The sequence below is a fragment of the Motacilla alba genome, chromosome 13, assembly GCF_015832195.1.
Source record: "Motacilla alba alba isolate MOTALB_02 chromosome 13, Motacilla_alba_V1.0_pri, whole genome shotgun sequence".
Classification (NCBI taxonomy): domain Eukaryota; kingdom Metazoa; phylum Chordata; class Aves; order Passeriformes; family Motacillidae; genus Motacilla; species Motacilla alba.
This window is the reverse complement of record NC_052028.1, coordinates 17,971,074-17,994,979: the sequence shown is the minus strand read 5'-3', so window position 1 is coordinate 17,994,979 and position 23,906 is coordinate 17,971,074. Positions and strand designations below refer to the sequence as shown.

Sequence of the window (23,906 nt, the reverse complement as noted above, 5' to 3'; positions counted from 1 at the left end):
ACCTGTCCTTCCCCGTTGCAGTGTCATCATGACCGGCTCCTACAACAACTTCTTCCGCATGTTCGACCGTAACACCAAGCGCGACGTGACGCTGGAGGCGTCGCGGGAGAACAGCAAACCCCGAGCCATCCTCAAGCCCCGCAAGGTCTGCGTGGGGGGAAAGCGCAGGAAAGACGAGATCAGTGTGGACAGTCTGGACTTTAGCAAAAAGATCCTGCACACAGCTTGGCACCCCTCCGAGAACATCATCGCTGTGGCAGCCACGAACAACCTGTACATATTCCAGGACAAGGTTAACTAGGAGGACCAGGTCTTCTTTAGGAGTCTCATGTACTGATACCAGTAAACACAAGGTTTCAACTGTTCCTTTTCTTTCTTTCTTTCTTTCTTTCTTTCTTTCTTTCTTTCTTTCTTTCTTTCTTTCTTTCTTTCTTTCTTTCTTTCTTTCTTTCTTCCTTTCTTCCTTTCTTCCTTTCTTCCTTTCTTCCTTTCTTCCTTTCTTCCTTTCTTCCTTTCTTCCTTTCTTCCTTTCTTCCTTTCTTCCCTTTCTTTCCTTTCTTTCTTTGTTTTCCTTTCCTTTCCTGTTCTTTGTTCAGTTCCTGCTCTGCAGATGCGGTTGTGCAGAGGAGCGCTGGGGCACTCCGGCCCAGGGGCCACGGGGGGCACCCCCCAGGCACCAGATTTACACAGGGAGAGCTGAGACTTCTTACAGGGCAGTGTGAGGATGTCAGGCCTGGCTGTCCCATGTCCCCAGGCAGTGCTGGGGTGGCAGCAGCCCTCTGGCTGAGGAGGGGATGTGGAGGGGGCTGTCAGCTGGGACAGGGATTGATGGGGTGACACACCGTGGGCTCTGGCCAGCTCTGGTGGCAGTGGTCCCACTCCAATTGCTTTAAACCTGATCCCAGAAATATTCCACTTGTTGTGTGGAAGATTGGAATGTTGCCTCCCTTTGCCATTTCCCACATTTGTCTTTTTATTACAATTATTTTGTGTTTTACCAACAAAGACAGCAAAACCAAACGTAAAATGGAAGAGTTCAGTTTTGCAATGGACAAGCTTAAGGGGCAGGGGGTGTGTGCTGCATCTCCAGATGTGTCTGCTCCAGCCAGGTTGCCCCCCCAGCCCCAGAACCCTCCTGAGGATTTGGCTTTGTAGATACTGTGGTGCCTTCTTTGGTATATGAAATACCTTTATAAATGATGCTTCCGACCTGCATTGATCGCAAACCAAACCAACCCTGGGCTCTGCTGCAGTTCTGGGCTTTGCTTTGGTCATTTTTCTCATTCTGTTGTGAGCTCTTGCATGTCGTGACTGTCTCTCTCTCTTTCTCTCTCTCTTTCTCTCTTTTTTAATTAATTTATTTATTTATTCAATTTTTTTAAGATAAAGTATAAGTCGCTAATTTATGACCTAAAAAAAAATCCAAGTGTATATTGCTGTTAGCCCCTGACTGTGTCAGAGAGAGGCTGTCTGCAGTCCTACATTATAATAACAATGATGATAATAATAAAACCAGTAACTCTTTCTCTTTGCATGGCGAGGCTGCCTCTTTCTACTCTACAGATCGGTCAGGTCCCTCTTTACTCGAGCAACTGTTCAATAAAAAGAGATTGACTGGATTTTCTGTAAATCTGAAAACTGCTCCTGCAGCAAGAAGCAAACGAAGTCAATTAGAAAATTCAACGCCGTCACTTGGGCAGCGGCTCCACGAGGGTGACCCTGCTGCCATCCCTCCTGAGGGGACACCTGGCACCCCAGCAGCCAAGGCCTCAGGGATGGGACACGGGTCACCAAGGCCAGGTGTCCCCCGGGACAGCCTCTCCACGGGCACCACGGCATGCCCCGACAGGGAAAGGAACTGCTGCACACCCACCGAGCTCACAGACTGCACCAAAACCAGGAGCTGGCTGGAGGCAGGGGCCCCCCAGACGCCACTTTCAGAGGAGCCATTCCAAGGGAAGAACAAAGTGCACTGGCTTATGGATTTACTCCAAGGGATGGCTTTCAGGAGTAACTTTTTTTTAAAATGAAATGGTAAAATAAAATAGCAAGCGTAAATGCACCATTTTATAAGAAAATGCTCCTTTTTGGTTCTGTAAGGAAAGCCCGCGGTGTCAGAAGTAAAGTTGTCCCAAACGTGTGTGGAGTCCGTGCCTGTTGCTCGCGCCGCGGGGCTCTGCAGGGCTCCGGGGCTCAGGGGCCAGGGCTGTGCTGAGGGGACACCAGAGGGTCCCCGAGCCCCCGGGGACTCTGGGTGCCCCTGAGGGTGCGGGACAGGGGGGCACTGTGTAACGTGGAGCGGGAGCACTTGCAGGAGCCCACTGCACGGGAACCTCGGTACCGGGAACAGCCCTGCAGGAGCTGCCAGCCCCTGCCCAGCCCCTGATTCTGGGCTGCTCCTGGTGATGAGCTCAAACAGCAGCCCTCAATTAGCAGCTGCAGGGCACGCACTGTGCAGGCAGGGAGGTGTTCCTCAGACACTCATTTACCTTTACAGTAGCTGCAGGACCTTAATCCACTGACACAGGAGGAACCCAGCCCTGGCTCTGCTCCATCGTGTGCAGCACATTCTGGGTTGTTGGATCTGGCTGCTCCACAAGGCAGAATTTAGTTCAGCTTTTTTCAAAAGCAGATTTTCTTTCCCTTTCTTAAGCTTGCTTGGATTTAACCTCTGCCCTGCTGTGAGTGCTTGGCCACAGAGGGCAGGGCCAGCCAGGGGACCTCCAGGATGCCACAGGAATGGTGCTAGGGAAGATGTCAGCATCCCTTAAATCCAACTTTCTCTCTGGATTCCACGGGCTGTCACCCTACCTCTGGGGAAACTGGGGACTGCCTAGGGGGCTGCCAGGGGGGAGCAGCTCCATGGTCCACCAGCAGCACCCCCAGCCAGGAGCCCTGCATATGGGCATGATTGTTTTATCCACAGAATAAGCAAATAAATAAATAAATTTTTATGAACATCTGGTCTCCATAAACCAGATCAATTAAAATTAATAGCCATCTTATTTAATGAACAAGTTCATGATCTTCTAAACCAGCCATAACAAACACACGGCTTCCCCCTGGGCTCTGCTGAGCAACAGGAAATCAGTTACTGGCAGAGCCAGGGAGTGGGCACAGGGACACGGCTCCCAGCACAGCCCTGGGCACCACCCGTGTCCCAGACACGACCACGGCCACTCACGAGGGCACCGTGCTGGCTGGCAGGGGCAGACGGGCCACATCCCATGTGGGGAGGGCAGTGGGGTGCCCCTGTGCCCACCTGTGCTGGGCAGGCAGGGGGCTCTGTCCTGGCAGCTGAGCCCTGGACTGAGCTGAGCTGGCTGTCATACAGGGAGACTGTCCTGCAGCCCAGGCAGGGCTCCCCCAGCCCTGCAAGCCTCCCTGGCCATTGTGATTTTACCTGCCGGGTGGGAGCTACGTGTTCCACAGGCTCTCATGCTTCTGGTGTTAGTCAGGCACAACCCTCATTACTCCACTCCAGACCCAGCCAAGGCTGTGACTGGCACCAGTTACAGATGGGCTGGGTGTCCTCACAGATGGGTTTTCAGATGGCTTTGGTACCCTCACACCAATGGAAGGGGCAGACACCAAGAGGGGAGGGAGACACACCCTGACTTTAGGGTGTACACCGTCACTAGGAGCACGGCAGAGCTCCACATTCCGCTGCCAGTGGCACAAGTCTCCCCAGACTGTCCCAATCTTTGTCAAACAACCCCTCCCTCCTGCTGCTCAGCCTGCAAGTCCTGGCCCTGGCCACCGCCACCAACTGCTGACAAGAAATCACTTGTCAGGATGAGGGAAAAAGGGACTTCTTCCTCAACCCTCCTCTAAGAGCAAGAGCCACGTAAACACAACCTGCAGAAAGAAACTGGCTCTGCGAGCACTGCCAGCTCATGTTTAAGGAACAGACAAAAGAGGCAAACTGGAAAATCATTCTGCTCACCCCCCTGGCCCACATGCTGACCCCGCAGTGCTCAGTGCCACAGGCCCTGTTCTGCCCAGCACAGCCAAGAATGCAGGCAGATTCACTTCAGTCATTTGCTTTACTCAGAAATTCACAAGTCCAACAAAATCCAACAGAAATCGGGATTAGGCCTGTACAATCCATATATAAAAAGGGTTGGTTTATTGTAGTTCAAATACATAAACTGAACAATCCCAACATTTCAAAATTAAACTTTAGAAACACAAGTTTAACATTCAAAACAGGAGTATAGTTTACAAGAATTGCCCAGAGGGGGTATGCACAGTCTAATCCAGAAGTATGTAAAGATCACTTTATCGTAAATAAAAATGTGTTTGTACAACCGTCCTGGCCTGCTCGGTCACCTCTGGGATTTCCAGCTTCGAGCAAATCTCATTAGACAGAACTTCACTTGGGCAGAGCAACCTGACTGCTGCAAATCGATGGCTGGGGGCAGGAGCAGAGCAGCCTGTGAATAAACCTGGTTTGGTCTCCAAGTCCCTGTTCTCCACTCAGCTCTAACCCTGGCTCTAACAGATGTAGTTCCATTCCCCAGGGTGGAAGCGGAGAACTGGGACTGGTGTTCCCAGAGGGGGCTGTCAGGGATCAGAAGTGCAGGCGTGTCACCTCCTCCTGCCCGCACTGCGGGCACCAGGAGGCAGCTGGTGGCACTCACGCAGGACACGCTCAAACCACAACACCATCACCCTGGGGCTCACACGCAGGACACTGCTGAGAGGAAAGCCCCAGGCACCTCACACTCCCACCCTGAGACCCACAGCCACCAGACAGCCCACACCTTGGGATTTGTCACTCGTACTCCAATTAACTCATAAATACCTTTAATGTGAGTTTCTGTTGTTGTTGTTTTCCCCCCAGAGATCATTTTACGTTCACTAATACTGCTCCTGCCTCTGCTCCTCAGATGTTTGAATATATTCACGGCAATGGATGTGTGTAACCTGACGGATGGCTCATGCAAGCGTTAGGATCTCTGGACTCCCTCGGGTCAGGAGCATCCCGTGGCTATTTGGTTGTTCTCCGCGTGGGCTCGGAGGCGGTGGGCGGCGGGGGCGGCCCGCGCCGGTCCAGGTCATCCACGTAGGACACGATGAGCTTGCGCCGCTCCTCGGGCACGCAGTCCAGCACCAGGTACCGCTTGTCGTTCTGCAGGATCTTCTCCACGTCCTTCAGGTGCTGGTCGGACTCCTGGATCAGCTTTTTGGATCTGGAAGCAAGTGTGAGAACACCGCTGCAGCGTGGGAGCCCCGGGAAGCTGCCCCAGCCTAAGGGAGCACAGGGAGCCCAGGGACAGGCCAGCCAGGGAAGGGTGCAGGGACTGGGCCATCTTCTGAGCAAGGAGGATGCCACATCAGCTCGGGACTGGGCACGTAACAGTGCTCTGGGCACAGAAAACACAGGCTCCCTGCCTACACTTGCGCTGTGTTAATTAAGCACCATTAAAGATTTCAGTAACGGACATCAGCTTGCTGCTGTTTGGATGGCAGAGCAGCATAAAAGCCACGTGCTGCACGAGCATGGCAGTCCCCACCTGTAAGTGATGAATTTGGTCTCTTTGAGCAGCGTCCGGAAGTCGGCTTTGGCAGTGATGTATTTGTCTCGGATGTACTCCTCAAACTCCCTCTGCTTTTTCTGAAAGACCAGAGACAAACACGATCACTGCGTGCAGCTCCAGTATTTCCTGCAACTGAACACACTGAACACCAGCAGTAATTACATCTTAATTGTACTTTTCCTTACCTTCTACATTTTAAATTTTTTAAAAATCATATTTAACTACTAACACCTGTGTGCCCACAGAGCTGAACCCACTGCAGCAGCCACCAAGTCACTTCTTTGTACCCTGCACCAGACTGGAAGCTGGCAAGAGCGACGCAAACCACTCACCCTGTCGCTCGAAGAGAACTTAATGCACCTTGGATCTTCCTTAATGATTTTTTTCACTTCTTTCCACGTTGATGTTAAGGTTATCTTTCAAAAGAAGCAAAAATAGTTAAATTAAAAGTAAATTAGACTCCAAGAATGAGGAAGGCAAACACTACTAACCTCTGAAGCCTTTAAATATATCCCAAGTCCACTGATGAACTTGCTGTTAAGTGTTGGTTCCCATTACTTACACTATTACAGTTGTATTTTTAAAATGAGTTGATTTTACATAGCGAGTCTTCTTTCATATTTTGAGATGGCATTTTCGGATCAAGGTCCTCCAAATATCATTTACTTTCCAAAGTCTTTTTCTAGTACAATTATGTATAATGTGTTAAAAGTTACCTGCAGAAAATTTGCCTCTAAACTAAAATAACTAATGAATTAAGAACCAGGTTCAAACCTCCAGGTTAAATGAAAGCTGCCTGAAGCTGGCACAGAGCTAAAAAAGAGGAAACCTCACTAAAGCCCCAATGCACAGAATCAGGGATGCATTCTACAGCATGGGCAGAGGAAAAGTTCAGGATCAGCAGGAGAACATCAGAACAGGTGAACTGGGGAAGACCACACTGATGGCCATTAAGGCAAACACCCTGCATATCTGAAGAAGCCAGACAGAGAAGAGTATCAAAGAACTCAGTACTGAAGAAATAAAAAGAAGATGAAAATATCACTGATTCGAAGTTTATATGCAAATTAACTGTATGTTCCATCAAAGTAAAACTCCAGATAAACAGGTAAGGAAGCATAAGGCACACATTTTGTTATGAAGGAGAAAAGAGAGCGATGAAGCAAAAAGGCCCTGGAAATAAAACCAAACCAGACTGTGGGACAGGAAAAAAGAGAAATCCCAGTGGGCTGCAAAGACTGTCAATTTGAACAGCTCTCACCGCTGAAGTTTCATCCAGAAGTTGCCTGAAATGTTCCCTCTTCTTTTTGGTAAGTGCCTCAATGTGCTCATTAAAGAGCTTCTCCTTCTCCTCCCTCTCGAGCAGGGACCCCGACTCCCAGCGGTGATCTTTGCGCAGAGTCCTCCTGGTGTCAGACCAGGACACGTCTGAGGAACGCACCTGAGCCAAAGAGGATTCGTTTTTAAACCAGCTTTTCCACAGTTCACTGATAATTATTACATGCTTATTTTTTCATCTCGTTTGAAGTTACGGTTAAAATAAAGGAGAAACTCTCAGCTTTTAAGAAGAGGCTGTAGCAGGCTCCCCACAAACACTGAACAGGCAGCGGCAGAAGGAATCCCTCTGCATTGGTTTGGAGCAGATTCAGATGTCCCACTGACCCGGCTGAGCATTCTCCAAACCAGAAAATCCAAGCACCCTCCTTTCCTTCCTGCTCTGTGTGTAACACTCTGTGTGCACCAGACTGCTTGGAAAGGCAGCCTCAAAGATCATTATTTCCAGAGACACCAGGAGCTCTGCAGTGTTTCCAGAGCCCTGTTCCCAGCCCGGAGAGCACCCTGTGCATGAGAACCCTAAATGCACAGCCTTCTGTTCCAGCCAAGGCAAAACTCTCATGGGACTGCAGCTCTTTGGGGCTGAAGTCCAAGTGGCAAAAGGCTTTGACGGGGAGCACGCAGCAGCTCCAGCCCGCCCTGGGGCGCCCGCCAGCGCTCACCATGTCGGACAGCAGCGCTTTGAAGTTCTGGATGGCCTCCTCCCGCTTGTGCTGCTCCCGCTCGCGGTCGATCTCCTTGGTCTGCTCCGAGCGCGCCTTCTGCACCTCCCGCTCGCGCTCCCGCAGGCTCGCCTCGATGCGCGCCTGCCGCTCCAGCTCCTTCTCCTTCTCTGAGTCCAAATTCTGGAAGGAGAGCACAGGCTTTTCTCACTGAAAGCAGCTCTTCTCATTAGAAAGAGAGCTAAAGGGCTGTCAAACTAAAGGCAGCGCAGAACAAAAGACTTCCAAGGGATTTGGGCTCCATGGATTACAAAGTGTTGCTTCAAGAGCCATGCTGAAGCATTACAGGGTTTACACGGGGGACAGACAAATTTGGTCACAGATCATCTATTCCCAGGAGCTGTGTGCAGCGACAGACTCTGAATAAGGGAGGCCAAGGGGATCACTGTTTGTTGGCCCAGTTTTACACTCTCTACCATTAACTGCTGGGAAGAGAAAGGCAGGAATATTGGATTAAGAAAGGAGCAGCATTGAAGGAACTGGGTATGAACACACATCCCTGAAGGAAGCTCAGCTGACAGGGAAAATCACAGCAAAGGAAACGCAGCCCATCCCAGGAGGAAGTAATCAACGTGGTGTCTGTATCAGCTGCAGTTTTACAGCCATTTTTACCACCAGTGATTTCACAGGAGTCTTTGAGGCACAAGTTCTCCCAGATATCGCGTGTGTGCATGCACACAGATCCCACAAACATCCCACCAAGGACAGAACTTGTAAGTTCCAAGCTGCTATTCTGGGCTACTCCTACAGTAACTCTGGTATGGAGTTCTCTTCAGCACAGATCAGCCTGCCCACAGCACTCCCGCAGCCACGCTGCCAGCCTCCCTGCCCACCTTGGCTATTTTCTCGATGTACTGCTTGAACAGGTCCTCCCTCTGTGAGGAGCTGTCCACCGCCTTGTACCGTGGGTCAGTCTCCACTTTGTCCTTCACTTTGCTCCAGCGAGACTGACTATCCAGGTGGTGGTTTGCCAGCAGCTCAAAGAAGTCCATTTTGATCTGTTATACAGACAGAAACAGAAAGACAACACTTGAGAAGGACACTTCAATATTCCACAGCTTGCTCTTATGACAAAAGGAGTCAACTTACCTTCATCAGAGGGATCACATTAACATTACATACCATTGCAATTTAAAGCAATCACCAAAACTCTGAATTTAGTCATAACTGCAGCCCAAATTCACTGTCCCTTGAGACAATTTGCCAAAGCAGATACATTTAGGCCATCTGCTACATCTAAGATGAACTCTATAAAGAATGATCCACCAATACACTCTTTATTATTTTACTCCAATTTAAGCTTGTTTTTAGCTTTTATCTAGGTCAAATTAACAAGTTACTGATGCTGCATGATAGCATTTTGCCTATCGGTACTCCAGAAGCCATGCAGCTCGAAACAAGGTTCTAGAGGAATCAGGTGCTTATGGATTCATCCTTCAGGTGTACAATTAGCAGAGGTAAATGCTTGGATCTGCCAGCAAAGACTGATGTCCTAAGATGGATCTAACCAATAAAGAATTATCCACATATGGTAATTAAGTAAATTATATTTAGGATGGACATGCACATTTACATAAAAGTTGAAAGAAAATGTTTTAGTCTACTCAGTCAGTTGGAAATGGCATGTCATGTTTCTGCCTGTAGCAACAGCCATTGCAAGGGCTGGCAGAGGATTGGTCACAGCATTTCATTTCAACACAACTAGCAACATGTTTTCATCCAAAGTCCCAGAACCAGCAGTGGGAAGGGCACCTACTGTGCCTTTATTAGACAGCCTGATTTCTGGGGAAGATGATCTCCCAGGTCCTGCTGCACCTTAGCTCTTAGGTCACCATGCATTCCTGGCAGGCGGGCTGGCCTTTCAGCCTCCCCCTCCCGAGGCAGAGGCGAGGGGCTGGGCTGCCTCTCTCGCTGGGGCCAGGGCCAAGGGTTCTGCCTCCACAGCACCCCACACCCTGCCAGGCACCCACTCAACACTGCTTTGTGGCACATAGATTGAAAACCCAAGATCCAGGAGGAGGACTGCTGTTACTGGTACTTATCTCCCCTCCCATCCCTTAAAAAAGGGAAACCAGGAGAAGCAGTTTAGCTGCAGAACACTGAGGCTCCTGAGGGAAGGGAGCAGATGGACAGAGCAGGCTCCAGCTTGCCAGAGACCTGGCAATCCTTTTCCTCTAAAACGTGCTTAGTTACAGAATGCAAGAACGGAATGAAGATCAGCACCAACATTCTGTAACCTTGCCCACCAATACTTCTAGTTCTTCAAAATATTAACATATAAACATAAAAGGCTCTATAGGCTTTCTTTACCATACCAAAGGAGACTAAGACAGTAGAGCAGAGATCAGAAACCAGCCCCTTAGTGCCAGTGGGACGTTGTGCTACAGCTACAGCACTACTGCTTTATCTTAAAGGAGCTCAACAAAATGCTAAGCAAACTGTTTATTCATTCAAAAATTAAGAATGTTGTTTCAAAACATCATAAAACATGCATGCAGTTTCAAAATATGAAGCTTTCTAAGCCATGGCATTTGAAATATTTGTTCGAAACCAAACAGTTCCCAGCTGTTACTACAGAAGTCTCTAAGGTAAGGGTATCCCCAAGCTCTTGCACAAATCACCTGAGTGTGCATTGCAGAGGATGAGGTGCCACACTGCCAGGAGCACCGTGGCACCAGCTGCCACACAAAGCTTCACCTGAGGCCACCACCACGGGCTCAGGAAGATGCTCCTGCGGGAGCTGCCAGGGGCACCCGTGCCCAGCTGTGGGGCTGCCAACAGAGCCCTCCCTCCCTGAATCCCTCTGCAGCTCTGCCCAGCTGTGCAGCTGCCAGGGGGACCAGCTGCAGCCCTGCCAGCCCCGACTGGCAGGAGAGAGGAGGGCACAGCCAATTCCCTCCCAGGAAAAACAATGGCACTGCAGCAGTTTTCACTCGGGTGCCCAGTACACAGCACAGGCTCTGCCAGCTCATTTTAGATTTTAAAAAAAAGATGGAAATGTCTCCAATAATTGAGTCTGAAGCCTCTCACTACAGAATAACATTTTCAGATGCCAGCTGTGGATGGTGAGTTCCGTGTTCTGCACACAGGGACCAAAGGAGTGTCACCATACCGTGGGCTGGGGACAGCCAGCAGCACGGGGTGCAGGGTGCCTGCAGCCCAAGAGCCAGCCAGGCTGTGCCACCCGGGACAGCTCCCACAGCTCATCCCAGGGACACGGCAGAAAGAGCAGCTTGGGCATCCTGATATCCTTAACCCCCCGCCACTCCTCGCTGCCATCTGAGAAGCATGGGATGGCATGGAATTTACTCACTGAAAATGGAATGACTCACTGAAATCAGGCACAGGAATAAAACTAGCCATTGGAAAGCTGGCTGCTCCATCCCCATCCCGTAAGCCATCACCCCGTAAGGCAAAATCAAACATTATAGATATAATCTAAAACCCTTACGTTAAAGATTTCTGTAAAGTTGATTCTCCCTAAGTAAAGATTTTGGACAGACTGAGAAAGCTTCAGGTTAAATGCCTTAAATTTTCTTTTATGTTTTAAGCACTTTCAAAATCAAAGGAAAATAAGGCTGAAAACATTTCAGGTGTATTTAGAAGTCTTTTTTTTTGGCAGTTAACACATTGCAGGTACAAGTCTCATCACTTCACAAGGAAAAAAACTAAAAAAATGTAAAGTACCGGAACTGCGGGAGGCTAAAGTCACCACACAGAGATACCAATGCTTTCCTCACTAGGGAATCCCATAATATTTGCGTGTCAGTGATTGACAGCTGTCAGACTGAACTGATTGACAGGCCGCACAGCACATAACTGTAAAGTCTATCCACTTGTTATAAAACAGAATACATAAAATGGTTACAAAAGGCTTTTGGAGAAAAAAAAAACATTATTTAAAGCAAACAAATACAATCTCTTCTTTTAACTTTTCAACTTTAGAACAATCATGCAACAACAAAACTAGTATTCATTCTTTAAAGTCTTCAACTGCACTATTAAGCTGCAAAAATGCTTTAAAATTCCATATTCACACTCAAACTGCAGTATGTAAAATCTAGTTTTGAACTAAATCAGTTCCCCTCTGAAAGCACAATCATTTATGGAAAACTGTAGCAATAAGGCAATGTTTGAGAAAATCAAGTACAGAATCAAACTATATCAGATCACCCAGATTTCAAAAATACACAAAGTTCTCAAAGAATGAAACTGTCCCCAAATCTGACCTGTCCCCCAGCATTTCTCTCTCCTGCAAGCATTCCAGGTAGGGAAACCTGCAGTAACTTCACACTATGAAATGAAAACAGCAGACTTCCACATGCCCAAAATGATTGGCCTTCAGAGGTGACCTTGTCCACTCGCACACACACAGGGACGTGGCCGTAAGTGGCCCCAGGTTTTGGTGACCCCGTCTGAAGTCCCATCCCCACGGGGGAGAGCTGCTCCCCACCACTGGCAGCGGAGGCACGTGACACTGGGAGCTCATTAATCTCTGAAAGCTGACCTTTACATCTAATAAGCAGCAGTTTACACATAAGATCTACTTATTCAAAGGTTAAAAAGTCCCTTCCTAAGTGCCTGCTTTGAGGTGGAAAGGGAACTGTTTGAAACTTGAAGAGACTATCCTCAGGGAATTGCAAGTCCTGCCTGCCCCCAGTGAGGGAACAGAGAGGTAATGACCAGCTTTGGGGTTCCAGCCAAACAGGGTAAGACTCCTTTGCCTTTTCATGCATCAGGATAAAAGAACTTAATAAAAAATAAAAATCAAGCATTACTTCAGTTAAGAAGATAATGTTACTGCTTGGGTGAATTAAAGAAACCAGTGTTGTTTAAGCAAACTCAGCTTCACAGGTAAACACAATTCAGTTCTAAATATTCTAGAAGTCAGTATACTGCAAACTTGCAATTGTTCAGGAAGACCAAGGGGGACACTGCTGAAGTGTTGGCCTGTAGCAGCTCTAGGAAAGTGCAGGCCCGTGTTTGGGGAAGGCTCAGGGAAGCCAAGCACTGGCTCTGTCCCGTCTCACTCACACCACTCGCACTGCTGGAACTCAAGAGTCCCCTTACCTTCTCTCCCCTGGTCTTCGAGTCTTCCTTCTCCTTCTTTCTTGCCGCTGTGATAAACTCATTAAACAAGGCCTCTCGATCTTTCATCTTTTCAATTGCCTTGAACCTCGAGTCTTTAGCATGCTTGGCTGCAAATTCACTAAAAGTAGTTCTGCAACAAAATGGCAAGTGAACTCATTTGGCAGAGCTGTCTGGGCTGCGAGGCAGGTTCAGCAGGGAGTTATTTCCTCTGCTGCAATACATGCCAGAGCACAACTGACAAAATCCCAAAAGGCAAATCCTATGGTCTCACTACAGAGCTGCTCGACCAATGAACTCCATAAAAAGAGTCAGCACTCACACAAGAGGGTTGTCAGAGACTTACAAGGGTGGGTTGGTTTGTTCAGATACAGCCACCTGCAGAAGGGGCAGGTGTAGAGAGAGACTACAGTGCAACCAAGGAGAAGAAACGAAAAAAATCTCAGTTGTCTACAAAACTCTTCTTTTCTGTGGGTTAGCAGTTCAGCCACCAGTCTGTCCAGGTATTTCACAGCTGTGAAACTGAAAATCTCAGGTGCATTCACTTGCAGCCAAACCATGCTAAGAGTTCACCAAGAAAGCCAGCCTTTGGCAGGAGTCCCCACGGAACACTGGCTGCAGCAGCTCTTCCCCCTGCAGTGCACACTGCAGAGCCTGAGCTAAAACCACACAGGGCTGACACCCCTTCAAACACTATGGGCAGAGGCAGCACCACTGGGCTTTCAACCCCTCATCCCACAGCGTTTCCCTGACCGTTCTCTCACCTCCAGGGCCAGATTCCAACCTGTGCAGTAGGTACATTACTGCCACTTACCTCGGAAAAAAATCACTACTGTGCTTTTTCCAAGCTCTGATGCAAATCTGGCCCCAAGAATACGTGAGACACTTATAATCATACGAATGTTTCCATCACAGCATGGAAATAATTAGACTTGGAAAATCCAGCCTACTGTTGCTGTAGGGTAAATTGAAACAAGAAGAGAATTTGGTAGCTTATTCAAAAGGATTAGAAAGTGAATGTACAGCTAGATTGAAGAACAAGAGCTGCTCAAGTGAAGTGGAACACAAACTCTTGAGCATGTTGGACTGAGATAGATGATAAAAAACCCGTCTGGCACTCACAGAAGTACAGCAATATCTTTAGACAAACACTGAAACCAGAAGACAAAGGATAAGATTAAACAAGACAGTATTTCAGCTGGAATTCTCTTTCCCACCCCAGCCCATAATCAGGTAAAGAATCGGTCCCAACACGACATACTGAAGATATGCTGAAAGCTGAGGATATTAAAGCTAACATAACTGTTTCTTAAGGCATTTCCATGCCTCCAGCCTTCCAACCTACCACTGAGGTATTAGTCAGCTCTGAAGCAATTTAAAAGTTACCACAGCACCGTCACCAAACTTCCAAAATGAGTCACTGAAAAAAAACTGAGCTGAAGTGAAACAAATGAGCTGTTATTTCACTGGGAAAGAATTAATGCCAGATGAGCCAAGAGATGCTGAAAGAGGACGGTTTGGAGCTTATCTGGTGACATAAGCATGAATCTCATGACCTCTATGTGCGGAAGCTGTGAAACAAATAATGCAGCAGTGAAATCTTGAATGTACATTCACTGTCATCCCCTCGCTCTCACTGCTGCCAGTGGTCTGAATGGGAGGGGGGTGTAATCAGGGCTCTATTAAAGCAACCAGAAGATTTTAGCATATCATCACTGACATAGTTTGTAACAAGAAAAACATCCCTTCAGCCCCCTCCAAACCCAAGAAACCTCCCTAGCACTTCTCAAAGACTTATTAAGAAGAAACAGGGTTATTAAAGAAACTTGTGGTGGATCCGAGGCCGTTCTCACAATCCAGGGAGCATTCTGGGGATTTCTTCAACTTGAAATTGTAAATCACAAGTTCTGTTTTTTATGGATTAGGTGAATACAAGCAAACAAAGGAAGATTTCAACAATATCTCATGATTTTTCTTCTCTTTGCCCATTTTGAAAAGATTAATCAACCCAAAAGCACCCAACATGCTGCATCCTAGTAGAGCTTATGCACATGAACCACAAAGAAACTCCTACCTTGGATTAATCTTTGCTTCTTCCATCATTTTCTTGAAATCCTCCTTGGCCTGCATTATTTTATTTTTCTTCTCCTTGCGCTCTTCCTCTGCTCGGGTTTTCACATACTGATCAAACACCTACAGAAACACCAGTCACCCACAGCAAACACACAAGTGACACACAGAAGCTCTAGGGATAAGGGAGGAAAAATCCCACTCCTTTCCTTCTCTCGTTTCCTTTCCTCTCACCACAGAATCAACACAGAGGAGGCAGAAATCTTAGAGACACTTTGCATTTCAATATGGAATTGATCCAAGCTGCTGCACATGCAGGGTGCTGTACCTAACACACCATCTGAGACCTGAGAAGAAGTTCCTTACACATTCCAGTTAACATTTTCCTGGGTCCCATGTTCCAGACACTTCCCATGTTCTTGAAGCTTTCCATTTCCCTACACTCACCTGAAGAAAGGCTGCTGAAGTGAGAACTTGCTGAACAATAAAAATGCACTTTAGATTCCCCCCAAACACTTTTTTTAGAGGAAAATAGCTAGATTACTTATTATGCCAATACTTTGACAAGATACTGATGACTCTCACTATTTCATTCAGGTTTCAGCAGAGCTCTGCAGACATACAACTTCCACTGTGTCAAAATATGAGACCTTCCAACCACAGCAAATAAAGCAACTATCAACACTTTCCCTTGCTGGTTTCTTCCATTTCCAGGCAAACCCTAATCATGACAAAAATCCCTTACAGCAATAATTAGTCTGAAAGGTTTGCAGAAACAAAGACCGAGGATTCAGATAAACCTTGTAGCTGTGTCTGGATGGGAAGTGAATTTAACTTTTTTACCTGTTTCCTTTCTTTTGGGTTGAGCAGCAAGTAACGAGGATCAAAAACGATCTTGTGCAGCTCTTTCTCCCATGTTGAAAAGGCAGACACCTTTAATTAAATGAAGATCAATGTACAAATTATACAGAAGTTGTACAGTTTTCCTTGAAAACACTAAGATGTGATGAAAAGAGGGAACCAAACTAATCCTGGAGTTCCCCTCACTAATGGATGACAGAAGCTGTCATAGAAAGCTTCAAAATCAATTTCCTCTGAAAACTTCTAAAGGATAACACACACTTACTACTGCTGTGTGACATTAAAAATAAAATTTACATTGAAAGAAAGCCTTGAGTAGCCGTGTTCCATACGCAGCTGGAACCTCCATTTTTCAGTTACTATCCAAATTTATATTCAGCTAGTTTAATTTATCAAAACTGATTGGCATCAAGTACATTTCTTTAGTTAACTAAAAGCAAAAAGTCTCCCATTTAAGGATAAGTCTAGAGTGGAAGTTGCTGCTTTTCTCATTAGGAACATTTCCAAAAACATTAAGGACATGTCCAGTCTGTGTGTCCTGTTCATCTTCAATGGCAATTTCCACTTATGTAATTAATGAAATTGGGGGAAAAACGGGGTGGGGGGGAAGGAAATTATCTGTCTTGACCCTGTCATTTCAGTTACAAAATCTCTGCTGTAATTGTAAGTTTCTTTGAAATCTGGAGTTTTGTACCAAGACCATTCATTGAGCAGAGGAAGGATGAGATTGTTTCTGTACACAAAGTGCTGCAGGTTTGGAATTCACCAAGAATTTACCAGGCCCTGCACAAGCCTCCCTCTCTCCCTCCTCACACACACGCAGAGTTCTGATCTGAACCTCCCTCTCTCCCTCACACACGCAGGTTTCTGACCCCTCTTTCCAGCAGCATGTCCTTGAACTGCTTCATCCGAGCCTCCAGAGGGACGATGGCTCTCTCTCGAGCAGCTTTAATCTCAGCCTCCATAGCAGCCTCCTTCTCAGAATCAATGTCTTTGATATCATCTTTCCTGAAAAAAAACAAACCAAGTGTAAGCTGAGAAGTACAATGCCAGCCCTAAAGGTCAGAACCTGAGCCACATCAGGACAGGGCAGATATCGCTGACCATACCAGAGAACAGGCTTACAATCCATGAAAGCCATTCTCAGAGGTGGGCATGAATGGTTTCACACCCAGAGCTCAGGAGCCAAGGTATTCCAAGTAACTTCAGTGCCAACAGATGGCTTCAAAGCAATCAGCACAGTCTGGCTGTATTCAAAGGTCTCACTGGACACGCAGTGGATTTTACATCAACAGCACTAATTTTCCAACCACCTGTTCTGGGCCACGAGGCACTAAGGGAGTTTGTGCAGGTTGGGAACACCTCACAGTCCTGACACCAAGAATGCTGAGACACAGGTGAGACCTCACCCATTAAAAAGCTTCTGGAGAAGTGTGCTGATTTAGGCTTACTAAGGGCAAATGCACTTCATCCCAAACAAACCCCCAGCCCTTACTGCTAACAGCTCCATGATCATTCCTAAGATGACACAACCACAAAAAACATGGTAAAATTACTTTTAAAACAGCATGTATATCTCATATATCACTTCCAAAAGGCAAACCAGACCAAAAGACATAAGCCAAACTTGTAAACATTCATAACAGAGTGAAAATAGAGGAACCACTATGAAAATCTAGGTGGCTGGATAGTTGACAACAAAGTCTTGTGTCCAGACATTAACAAACAATGGAAGCAAGCTATTTAAGACACACTACACTCAAAACAGTCTTTGGATTCACCAACTTACACCATTTATTTCTATTTCAAATTACTTCCAAAACATATGCTATTTACTCTCTGCACAGGTCTCAGCAATCTCAGGAAAATATCAAATACCTCATCTGCTGAGCAGCAGAAAGCTGATGACCCTTTTCACCAACCCTCTCCATTCCAGTTATACTCTGCTGGACACAACATACATGGCTCGAGTAACAAACTTGTTATTTTACCACACAGATCACTTGGTATTGAAAAAGCAAGAACTTACTTGCGCTTTTTTATTTTAATAGGCTCATCTTCGTTTGCTTCCTCTGCAGCTTCATGCTCTTCTCTAACTGTAACAGATTGCAGTAAGACTTTAAGTTTTATATTGATGAAAATTTTTATACTTATGAGTGAAACCTCTTGCACAAAACAAGGACAACGTGTGCAGCAGTTGTGTTCTGACAAAGGGAGATGACACGGGGTTCTCAGTCACTTTCAGAGTAACGCTATGGGAATTTGGGAACCTGTGGCCTTCAGCCAACTTGACATTTAAAATCACAAACACTGAGCTCTTATTTTTAGGGAAAACAACTCAGGCTTAACAGCCTACTGAAGCACACTTGGATCCACCTGATTACCTGCCCTTTGCTCTCCTCCAACTACAAAGCCAACATGTCATGCCAGGAGCACTTCCTAGAACTCAGGCCGGAGAGAAATCTCATCTCAGCAGCCTTCTGAACATTCTCTCTCTCAGCAGCTATTTCCAAACTCTTTTCCAACTGATGATCTCAAAGTTAACTCCTCTTCTGTGAGAGCCTGTTTCTACATTATGATTAATCTTTTCTGGTCTCTTTCTTATAAAACAAACACAACCCCTTTTTTTAAGTCAGTAAAAACTGTGGGTTTTCCAACCTGTTGGCATTTAGCAAAACAATTAACCTTGTTAGTATCTACTTTCTTCAACAGGCTATCTTTTCCCCAAAAGACTCCACAATCTGCATTTCACATTTATACACCTTTTCAGTAGATCTTTACATTTCTGTCACTTATTTAAATGTTACAAGCTTCGGAAAGCAAAGTGTTAAGTTGTATTTGTGCTTCCTAAGAAGGCAATAAGATTGCTCTTACTAAGTTTTTTTCCTTCGTCCATTCCCTTTTTGTGAGGAGGTTCTTGAATAATTTTGTCCACGTCAGCTCTTCCAATGAGGTCGTCGGGCCGGTCCCACATGGACAGCCGGGTGGTGGGGTTATAGAAGAACACACGCTCGTCTCCAGTCCACACCACACACCTGGGGATGTGAAGGAAGGCCTGGATTACCCTGACCCACGGGGGAGCTGTGCGTGCTCACAGCCTGCAGCACGCAGAGCCAGGTTCCACGGACTGCTCAACCCCCAGACACTCCTACTGCCCCACGCTGACCCTGAGCTGCTGCCTCTCTCTGCTGCCAGATGTGAAAATCAGTGACTGAAATTTGAAACTGAAACGTTCAAAAGGCAGCACACTAAGAACACGCTCTCCACGCACCGTCACTGCTCTGACTCCCCAGCAACAGCCGCGTCAGTCCCACGGCAGCAGCTACCTACCACGGGGTGCCTGGAATGGGGGTGGTGGCCACTGGCTTGGCCTTCTGAGCTGCCTTCTCTTCCTCTGTCATTTCTTCCTCTTTTGGCTCCTCAAAGAAAAAACAGGTTTGAGGATCAGGCAATGACTGGCTGATTATTTATTACACAGTAACCAACTTGTTTTACTGAAACCATGCTGACAAGCAGCTCACAATGACACTTCATCCATGCCTAGAACAGAAGCACTGGCATTGCAACAGCAGCTGCTGTTCCAAAAACCTAAATTCCAAAACCTCTAAGCATTTAATTAACTTTTGACTTCAACAAAAACTTATATAAATGCCTTCCTAGATCTATATGAATCCTGGAAATCTAGGAGGGCCTGGATACAGGTGTAAGGGTGCATTTTCTGACAAAGGAATTTTCATTTATTTGTAAAATTAGTTAGTTTGATAATGAGACACACAGTAGCAAACAGTGAAAACCTGAAATTACCTCTGTAGCAGAAATCAGCAAACTGGTAACTACCTCAGAAATAAACAGGGCAGAGTGGCAGCAAAACCCAGTAACTGAATTCTGTGTTTTTGCCTATTAAACTACATTGAAGTTCACAGAAATCAAGATAAAAGCTTTAATTTTTATTTAAACACCCCTTAGCACCCTCAAAAACGATGCTGTTTAGCACAGCAATATGCCTCCAAAAGGAAAAGTTACTTTTGTTTACTGAAAACACTACAGCCCTTTCTAGGACACGTGCTCCTAACAGCCTAAACTTAGCAGTTACAGCACAGGGTGAACATGTGAGCTTTGTGTCAAACTGCTAAAAATAATGAAGCACAGAAATAGAGAAAAAAACTATTAAATGTTAAATATTTCAAGCATTCATGACAAGTTCCATTTTCTGAGTACCATAAAATCAGTGAGAGAACACCACACCTGTGCAATAACCTAACCTCTGTCCCATGCTCTTACTAACTTCTTAACTGACATATCATCTATGTGTCTTTTGAATGTTCTTTTTTCCTTATGTAAAAAAATTAACAAAAAAAAGAAAGATCCGAATCCAAAAATGGAGGCTTTCAAATCCCCTCAGGAATTTAAGAACTTGAATTAGTAACCATGGCTCCTGACAGCCTGCTTGGGCTAAGATGCAGCCACAGCTGAGGGACGTGAGACTTCAGACTGGCTTTTGGGCTCAAGGTCTTTTACCTCCTTTATCAGCTCTTTTATAGGTTCTTCTTTAGACTCCTCTTCTTCTGTCTCCATTGGTAAAGGCTCCTCCGAGGGTTCTTTAATTGGCTCTTTGGCCTTCTCCTCCATTTTTTCTAAATAAAGGTAAGAGTCCTCTGAGTATTATTAAGAAACCACTATAGAACCATAACAAATTTCTTTTTATCGGTATAATTTTCCAAATACAACACCAACCCAAAGCTTCTTTTCAATATATTCTCACCACCTTCTGTCTCTCTTGGGCTTTACAGTGCCTGCTTATGAAGCTGTAGTTATCTCCTGTGCCAAGATTTTACTTTGTACTGGAAAATGAGATGCTGTGATGCAGCTGTTATACTAAAAGGGCAGCTAAAGGGTACTAACAGAAATGCTAAACCAATAATAATTATCAACCAGCAGTGCAACACTGAAGACCACTTTCACATTTTAAATGTTGTGGACAAAAACAAATAAAAATCAATGCAGAACCACCTGGGGATTTCTCTGCACACAATTTTTTTTAATTTACAGAAAGTACAAAACATATAATCTTCTCTCAGCAAAATCAGTATTTGCTGTCTCAGATACTTTAATCGCAGTAAAAAGACCTATTATTTAACCTGATTCATTAGGAAGACAAGCATTAATTGAACCAACAGTATAAGTGTCCTGCATTTGTCTAAACAAAGACTTCTCGTAACTAAAAAATCAGGAGACAATAAAAGGCACAACTGTTTGGATTTGCTTTCTTAAAACATTTTATGAACTGAGTAAGAGCCACAGGACTTTTCCCCCTTCTTCCTTCTTTGATACAAGAGCAATTGTATCCACCCATGGGTCTAATGTGCATTTACAGGAACACAATGTAGAGATGTGGACAGGGGGAGGTGACATTATTTTACTTCATACTCCAAATCTATTTATACATTTAGTTTTTCAAGATCTGAAATTCAGCACAATGATTTTCCTCCTGTCCTGGCCTACAGCCGTTAGCATGACTGACTTTCCCCTCCAATTCCCCTCATTTCTGTCTGCCACAGGAACCTTCCCCAACATGTGTGCAGGGGAGGTACTCACTTTCTACTGGCACAGGAACACGCACTGACCTGGGAGCAACTCTAGAGCCAAACACTCTTACAGCACACTGGGAAACATGCTGCAGCTTTCAGACTGAAGACCAACTCATATGGATCCTTACAATCAGAGCTTCAAAATATTCTTGAGGGAGATGAGGGATTAGAAATACACCCGCTCACACTCGCCAACACAACCACGGACGGTCTGAGCCACGCTCCCAGTACGAAGCTGTGGTAAAAAACCCACGGTACCTTTCTCCTTCAGTTCTTGGGGTTTTTCCCACGTGGACTCCAGAGTCCTGTTGTTGTAGTAGTAGGTCTTTCCATCGGCAGTTTTGTACTCTGTCCACTCGGAGACGGCGGCTCCGGCCAGCGAGGCGGGCGAGGCGGCGATGGCCACCTGCGGGTGGATCATGGGCACGATGGGGGGAGCCATGCCCGGCAGCACTCCTGGGCACAGGGAGAAAGGAACAGGCAAAGAGGACAGTGAGAGGCAAGGCAGGGCCTGAGCGCCACACCTAGTTACTGACTTAACTCACAGATACTCAACCCATGGAAAGAAACAGGAGGATTGTTTTCAAAGTTAAATTGGAAAGCAAGGCATTGTTACCAAATTTCCTTCCTGCCTTCTGCAATCAGTAACGCCCATTCCCAGGCAAATTGGATTTTAACTAATTTGTTTAATTCTGCAAAGCACAAAGCTTGTTAGCTTTTAGACATTTATTATACTATTTTAAAATTAGGTTCTCTATTTATTAGAAAAGTTTTTATCAGATGCCTGCAGCAAATAATTGGGGTTAAGTCTACCCCACAGCTTAATTATGCTGCCGTTGCACAGGATATTCCTATTGCTCTTAAAAAAGGCAAGAGTGGATTGAATTTGAGCCATAGAACATAGAACAGAACCCTGATAAATCTTAAATACTGGCATTAATTCATAGCCTTGGATAAAACCTGATGAGAATTAAACAGTATCAGATTGTTTGGTTTGTTTAATACTGCAAACTGATTGAAAAAGAAAAAATTATTGAAATCCTAAAGCAAAATGGCAAGTAAATATCCAAAGATAAGAAAGCCAGAATGCTGCAGTATCCTATTATCTCTCCACTCATCCCAACAAACTGAGGATAATGAACAGATTTGGAATGACAAGTTCTAGAACAACCAATTGGATAGGATTGGAACTTCAAGATCATAAATTTGAGCCTTTAACACTGAGAAAGTCTCATTTTAAATAACAGAAATCACCCATTACACACTGCCATAACGTGTTCTCAGCGAGTGACTATTGGTAAATCCACAACTGAAATATGAAAGTTCACACTCAGACACACAGACACGCACACAACATGCGAGCACAGCCAGCCGCTGCACATGTGGAGCAGGAAAACAAAAATCCACACAAGAAACTAGGAACTAAGTATGGGCATGAGAGTCACAGTCATTACAGAACTCAATGGTTACAGGAAACTGTACGGGAGTTTGGGCACAGAATAAGCTGACACTAACAGTTATTTGGGGAAGCTATCTCCTGACCAAATATGACATTTCATTTATACTGGTTTTGAAAATAAAGTATATGTAATCATTGAAGTGGGGAAGCAAATAAAGAAATAAAAGAAACAACCACATTCACTACCATGCCAACTTACAGACAAAACGAACTAGGATGGGTTTGGAAATTACCGGTCTTGGTGGTAGCGACTGTCTTTACATACGGGCAGCTGACTATTTGCATCATTGCTACACCTGCAAAACGGATAGGAAGCATGTTGGAAAGCTGCCATGGGACGTCAGCTACCACGGGCTGCTACGGACTTCCTGCCACAATTTGGAATGCCATTTGCAGCTGGCAGAGAAGAAGCCTTCCAGCAAGAAAATGTGAATTGCTTTTGCTTCAACGTTTTATGCCAGATCAAATATAAAACTAATTTTAACCTGCAGCAACAGTCTCTGCCTACGTTAAACCAGCTGCTTAGCAAGTTATTGGGATGTCGTTAAAAAGAAAAAACGTATTTCAGTGAAGGCTCAGGGGTTTAAGTTCATCCAAGGGGGAATGCAGCTCCCCTTGTAGGGCAGCACCACAAGAAAATCTCCCACTACGGGGCTGCTTCCACAGGCAGCCTCTGCTGGGACAGACCTGTGGGGAGCAGCAGCACAACAAAACGGGCTTCGAGGTTCCCAGTCTGCTGCTGCAGTTAGAGAGCAGAGTAAGGGTAGAAGGACAGGTCTGAACTAGTCAGAGCAGCAAAGCAGGGCAGGGTGGACAGCCAAGTGCAACCCAGAGGGAAAGCTGAGGGTAGGAGGGTCACTGCAGCAAGGCTGGAGGTGAAAGAGAGGGGGTAGAAGAAATCAAAGCAATGAAGCTGCAGACAGAGGTACACAGAGCTGCACTAGGTCATTTTCTTTATTTTTCATTATCAAGAATGGCATGAGCTGAAAATGCTTTAAAAGCCAAAACTCGCCCTGAAAGAGGTGGCACCATGCACTGGTCTGCTCTCCAGCTGAGTAAGAAATGATACAAAAAGGCACAAAAAGGCGAGCAGCTCATCCTCTTTGATCAGATCAAAATCAGTGGGAAATCACACAAGGCTGAGGGGAATGCATTTCCAAAACCTCCATTCTGGGTGTAGAAGGCAACTGTAGAAGTGCTCTCTGGCTGGTCCAGTCTGGATGCTCAGACTGAAACACTT

At 45.8% G+C, this 23,906-nt stretch overlaps 2 protein-coding genes across 7 annotated transcripts in view; one reads left to right on the top strand and one right to left on the bottom strand.

Moving 5' to 3' along the window:
* PPP2R2B (protein phosphatase 2 regulatory subunit Bbeta) overlaps positions 1-479 on the top strand; it is a 61,517-nt gene extending 61,038 nt beyond the window's left edge. Inside the window, exon 10 of one of the 2 annotated variants that reach the window (XM_038149908.1) lies at positions 22-479. In XM_038149908.1, coding sequence (XP_038005836.1) covers positions 22-301 — 280 coding nt within the window. In that variant the 3' untranslated portion in view covers positions 302-479. The remainder of the gene's footprint in view (positions 1-21) is intronic. The other variant, XM_038149909.1, reaches the window with a different exon arrangement.
* A 3,627-nt stretch (positions 480-4,106) lies between these two features.
* The window catches only part of TCERG1 (transcription elongation regulator 1), a 29,098-nt gene continuing 9,298 nt past the window's right edge, over positions 4,107-23,906 (bottom strand). For 2 of the 5 annotated variants that reach the window (XM_038149902.1, XM_038149906.1), the window contains 16 exons: positions 22,900-22,962; positions 21,466-21,663; positions 20,138-20,253; positions 18,950-19,038; positions 18,494-18,654; positions 17,649-17,715; positions 16,492-16,627; positions 15,602-15,691; positions 14,763-14,881; positions 12,671-12,821; positions 8,434-8,598; positions 7,541-7,723; positions 6,805-6,984; positions 5,876-5,959; positions 5,520-5,620; positions 4,107-5,195 (listed from right to left, as the gene is read on the bottom strand). In XM_038149902.1, the coding sequence (XP_038005830.1) occupies positions 4,994-5,195; positions 5,520-5,620; positions 5,876-5,959; positions 6,805-6,984; positions 7,541-7,723; positions 8,434-8,598; positions 12,671-12,821; positions 14,763-14,881; positions 15,602-15,691; positions 16,492-16,627; positions 17,649-17,715; positions 18,494-18,654; positions 18,950-19,038; positions 20,138-20,253; positions 21,466-21,663; positions 22,900-22,962 (2,105 nt within the window). In that variant the 3' untranslated portion in view covers positions 4,107-4,993. The remainder of the gene's footprint in view (positions 5,196-5,519; positions 5,621-5,875; positions 5,960-6,804; positions 6,985-7,540; positions 7,724-8,433; positions 8,599-12,670; positions 12,822-14,762; positions 14,882-15,601; positions 15,692-16,491; positions 16,628-17,648; positions 17,716-18,493; positions 18,655-18,949; positions 19,039-20,137; positions 20,254-21,465; positions 21,664-22,899; positions 22,963-23,906) is intronic. The other 3 variants (XM_038149905.1, XM_038149907.1, XM_038149904.1) reach the window with 2 other exon arrangements.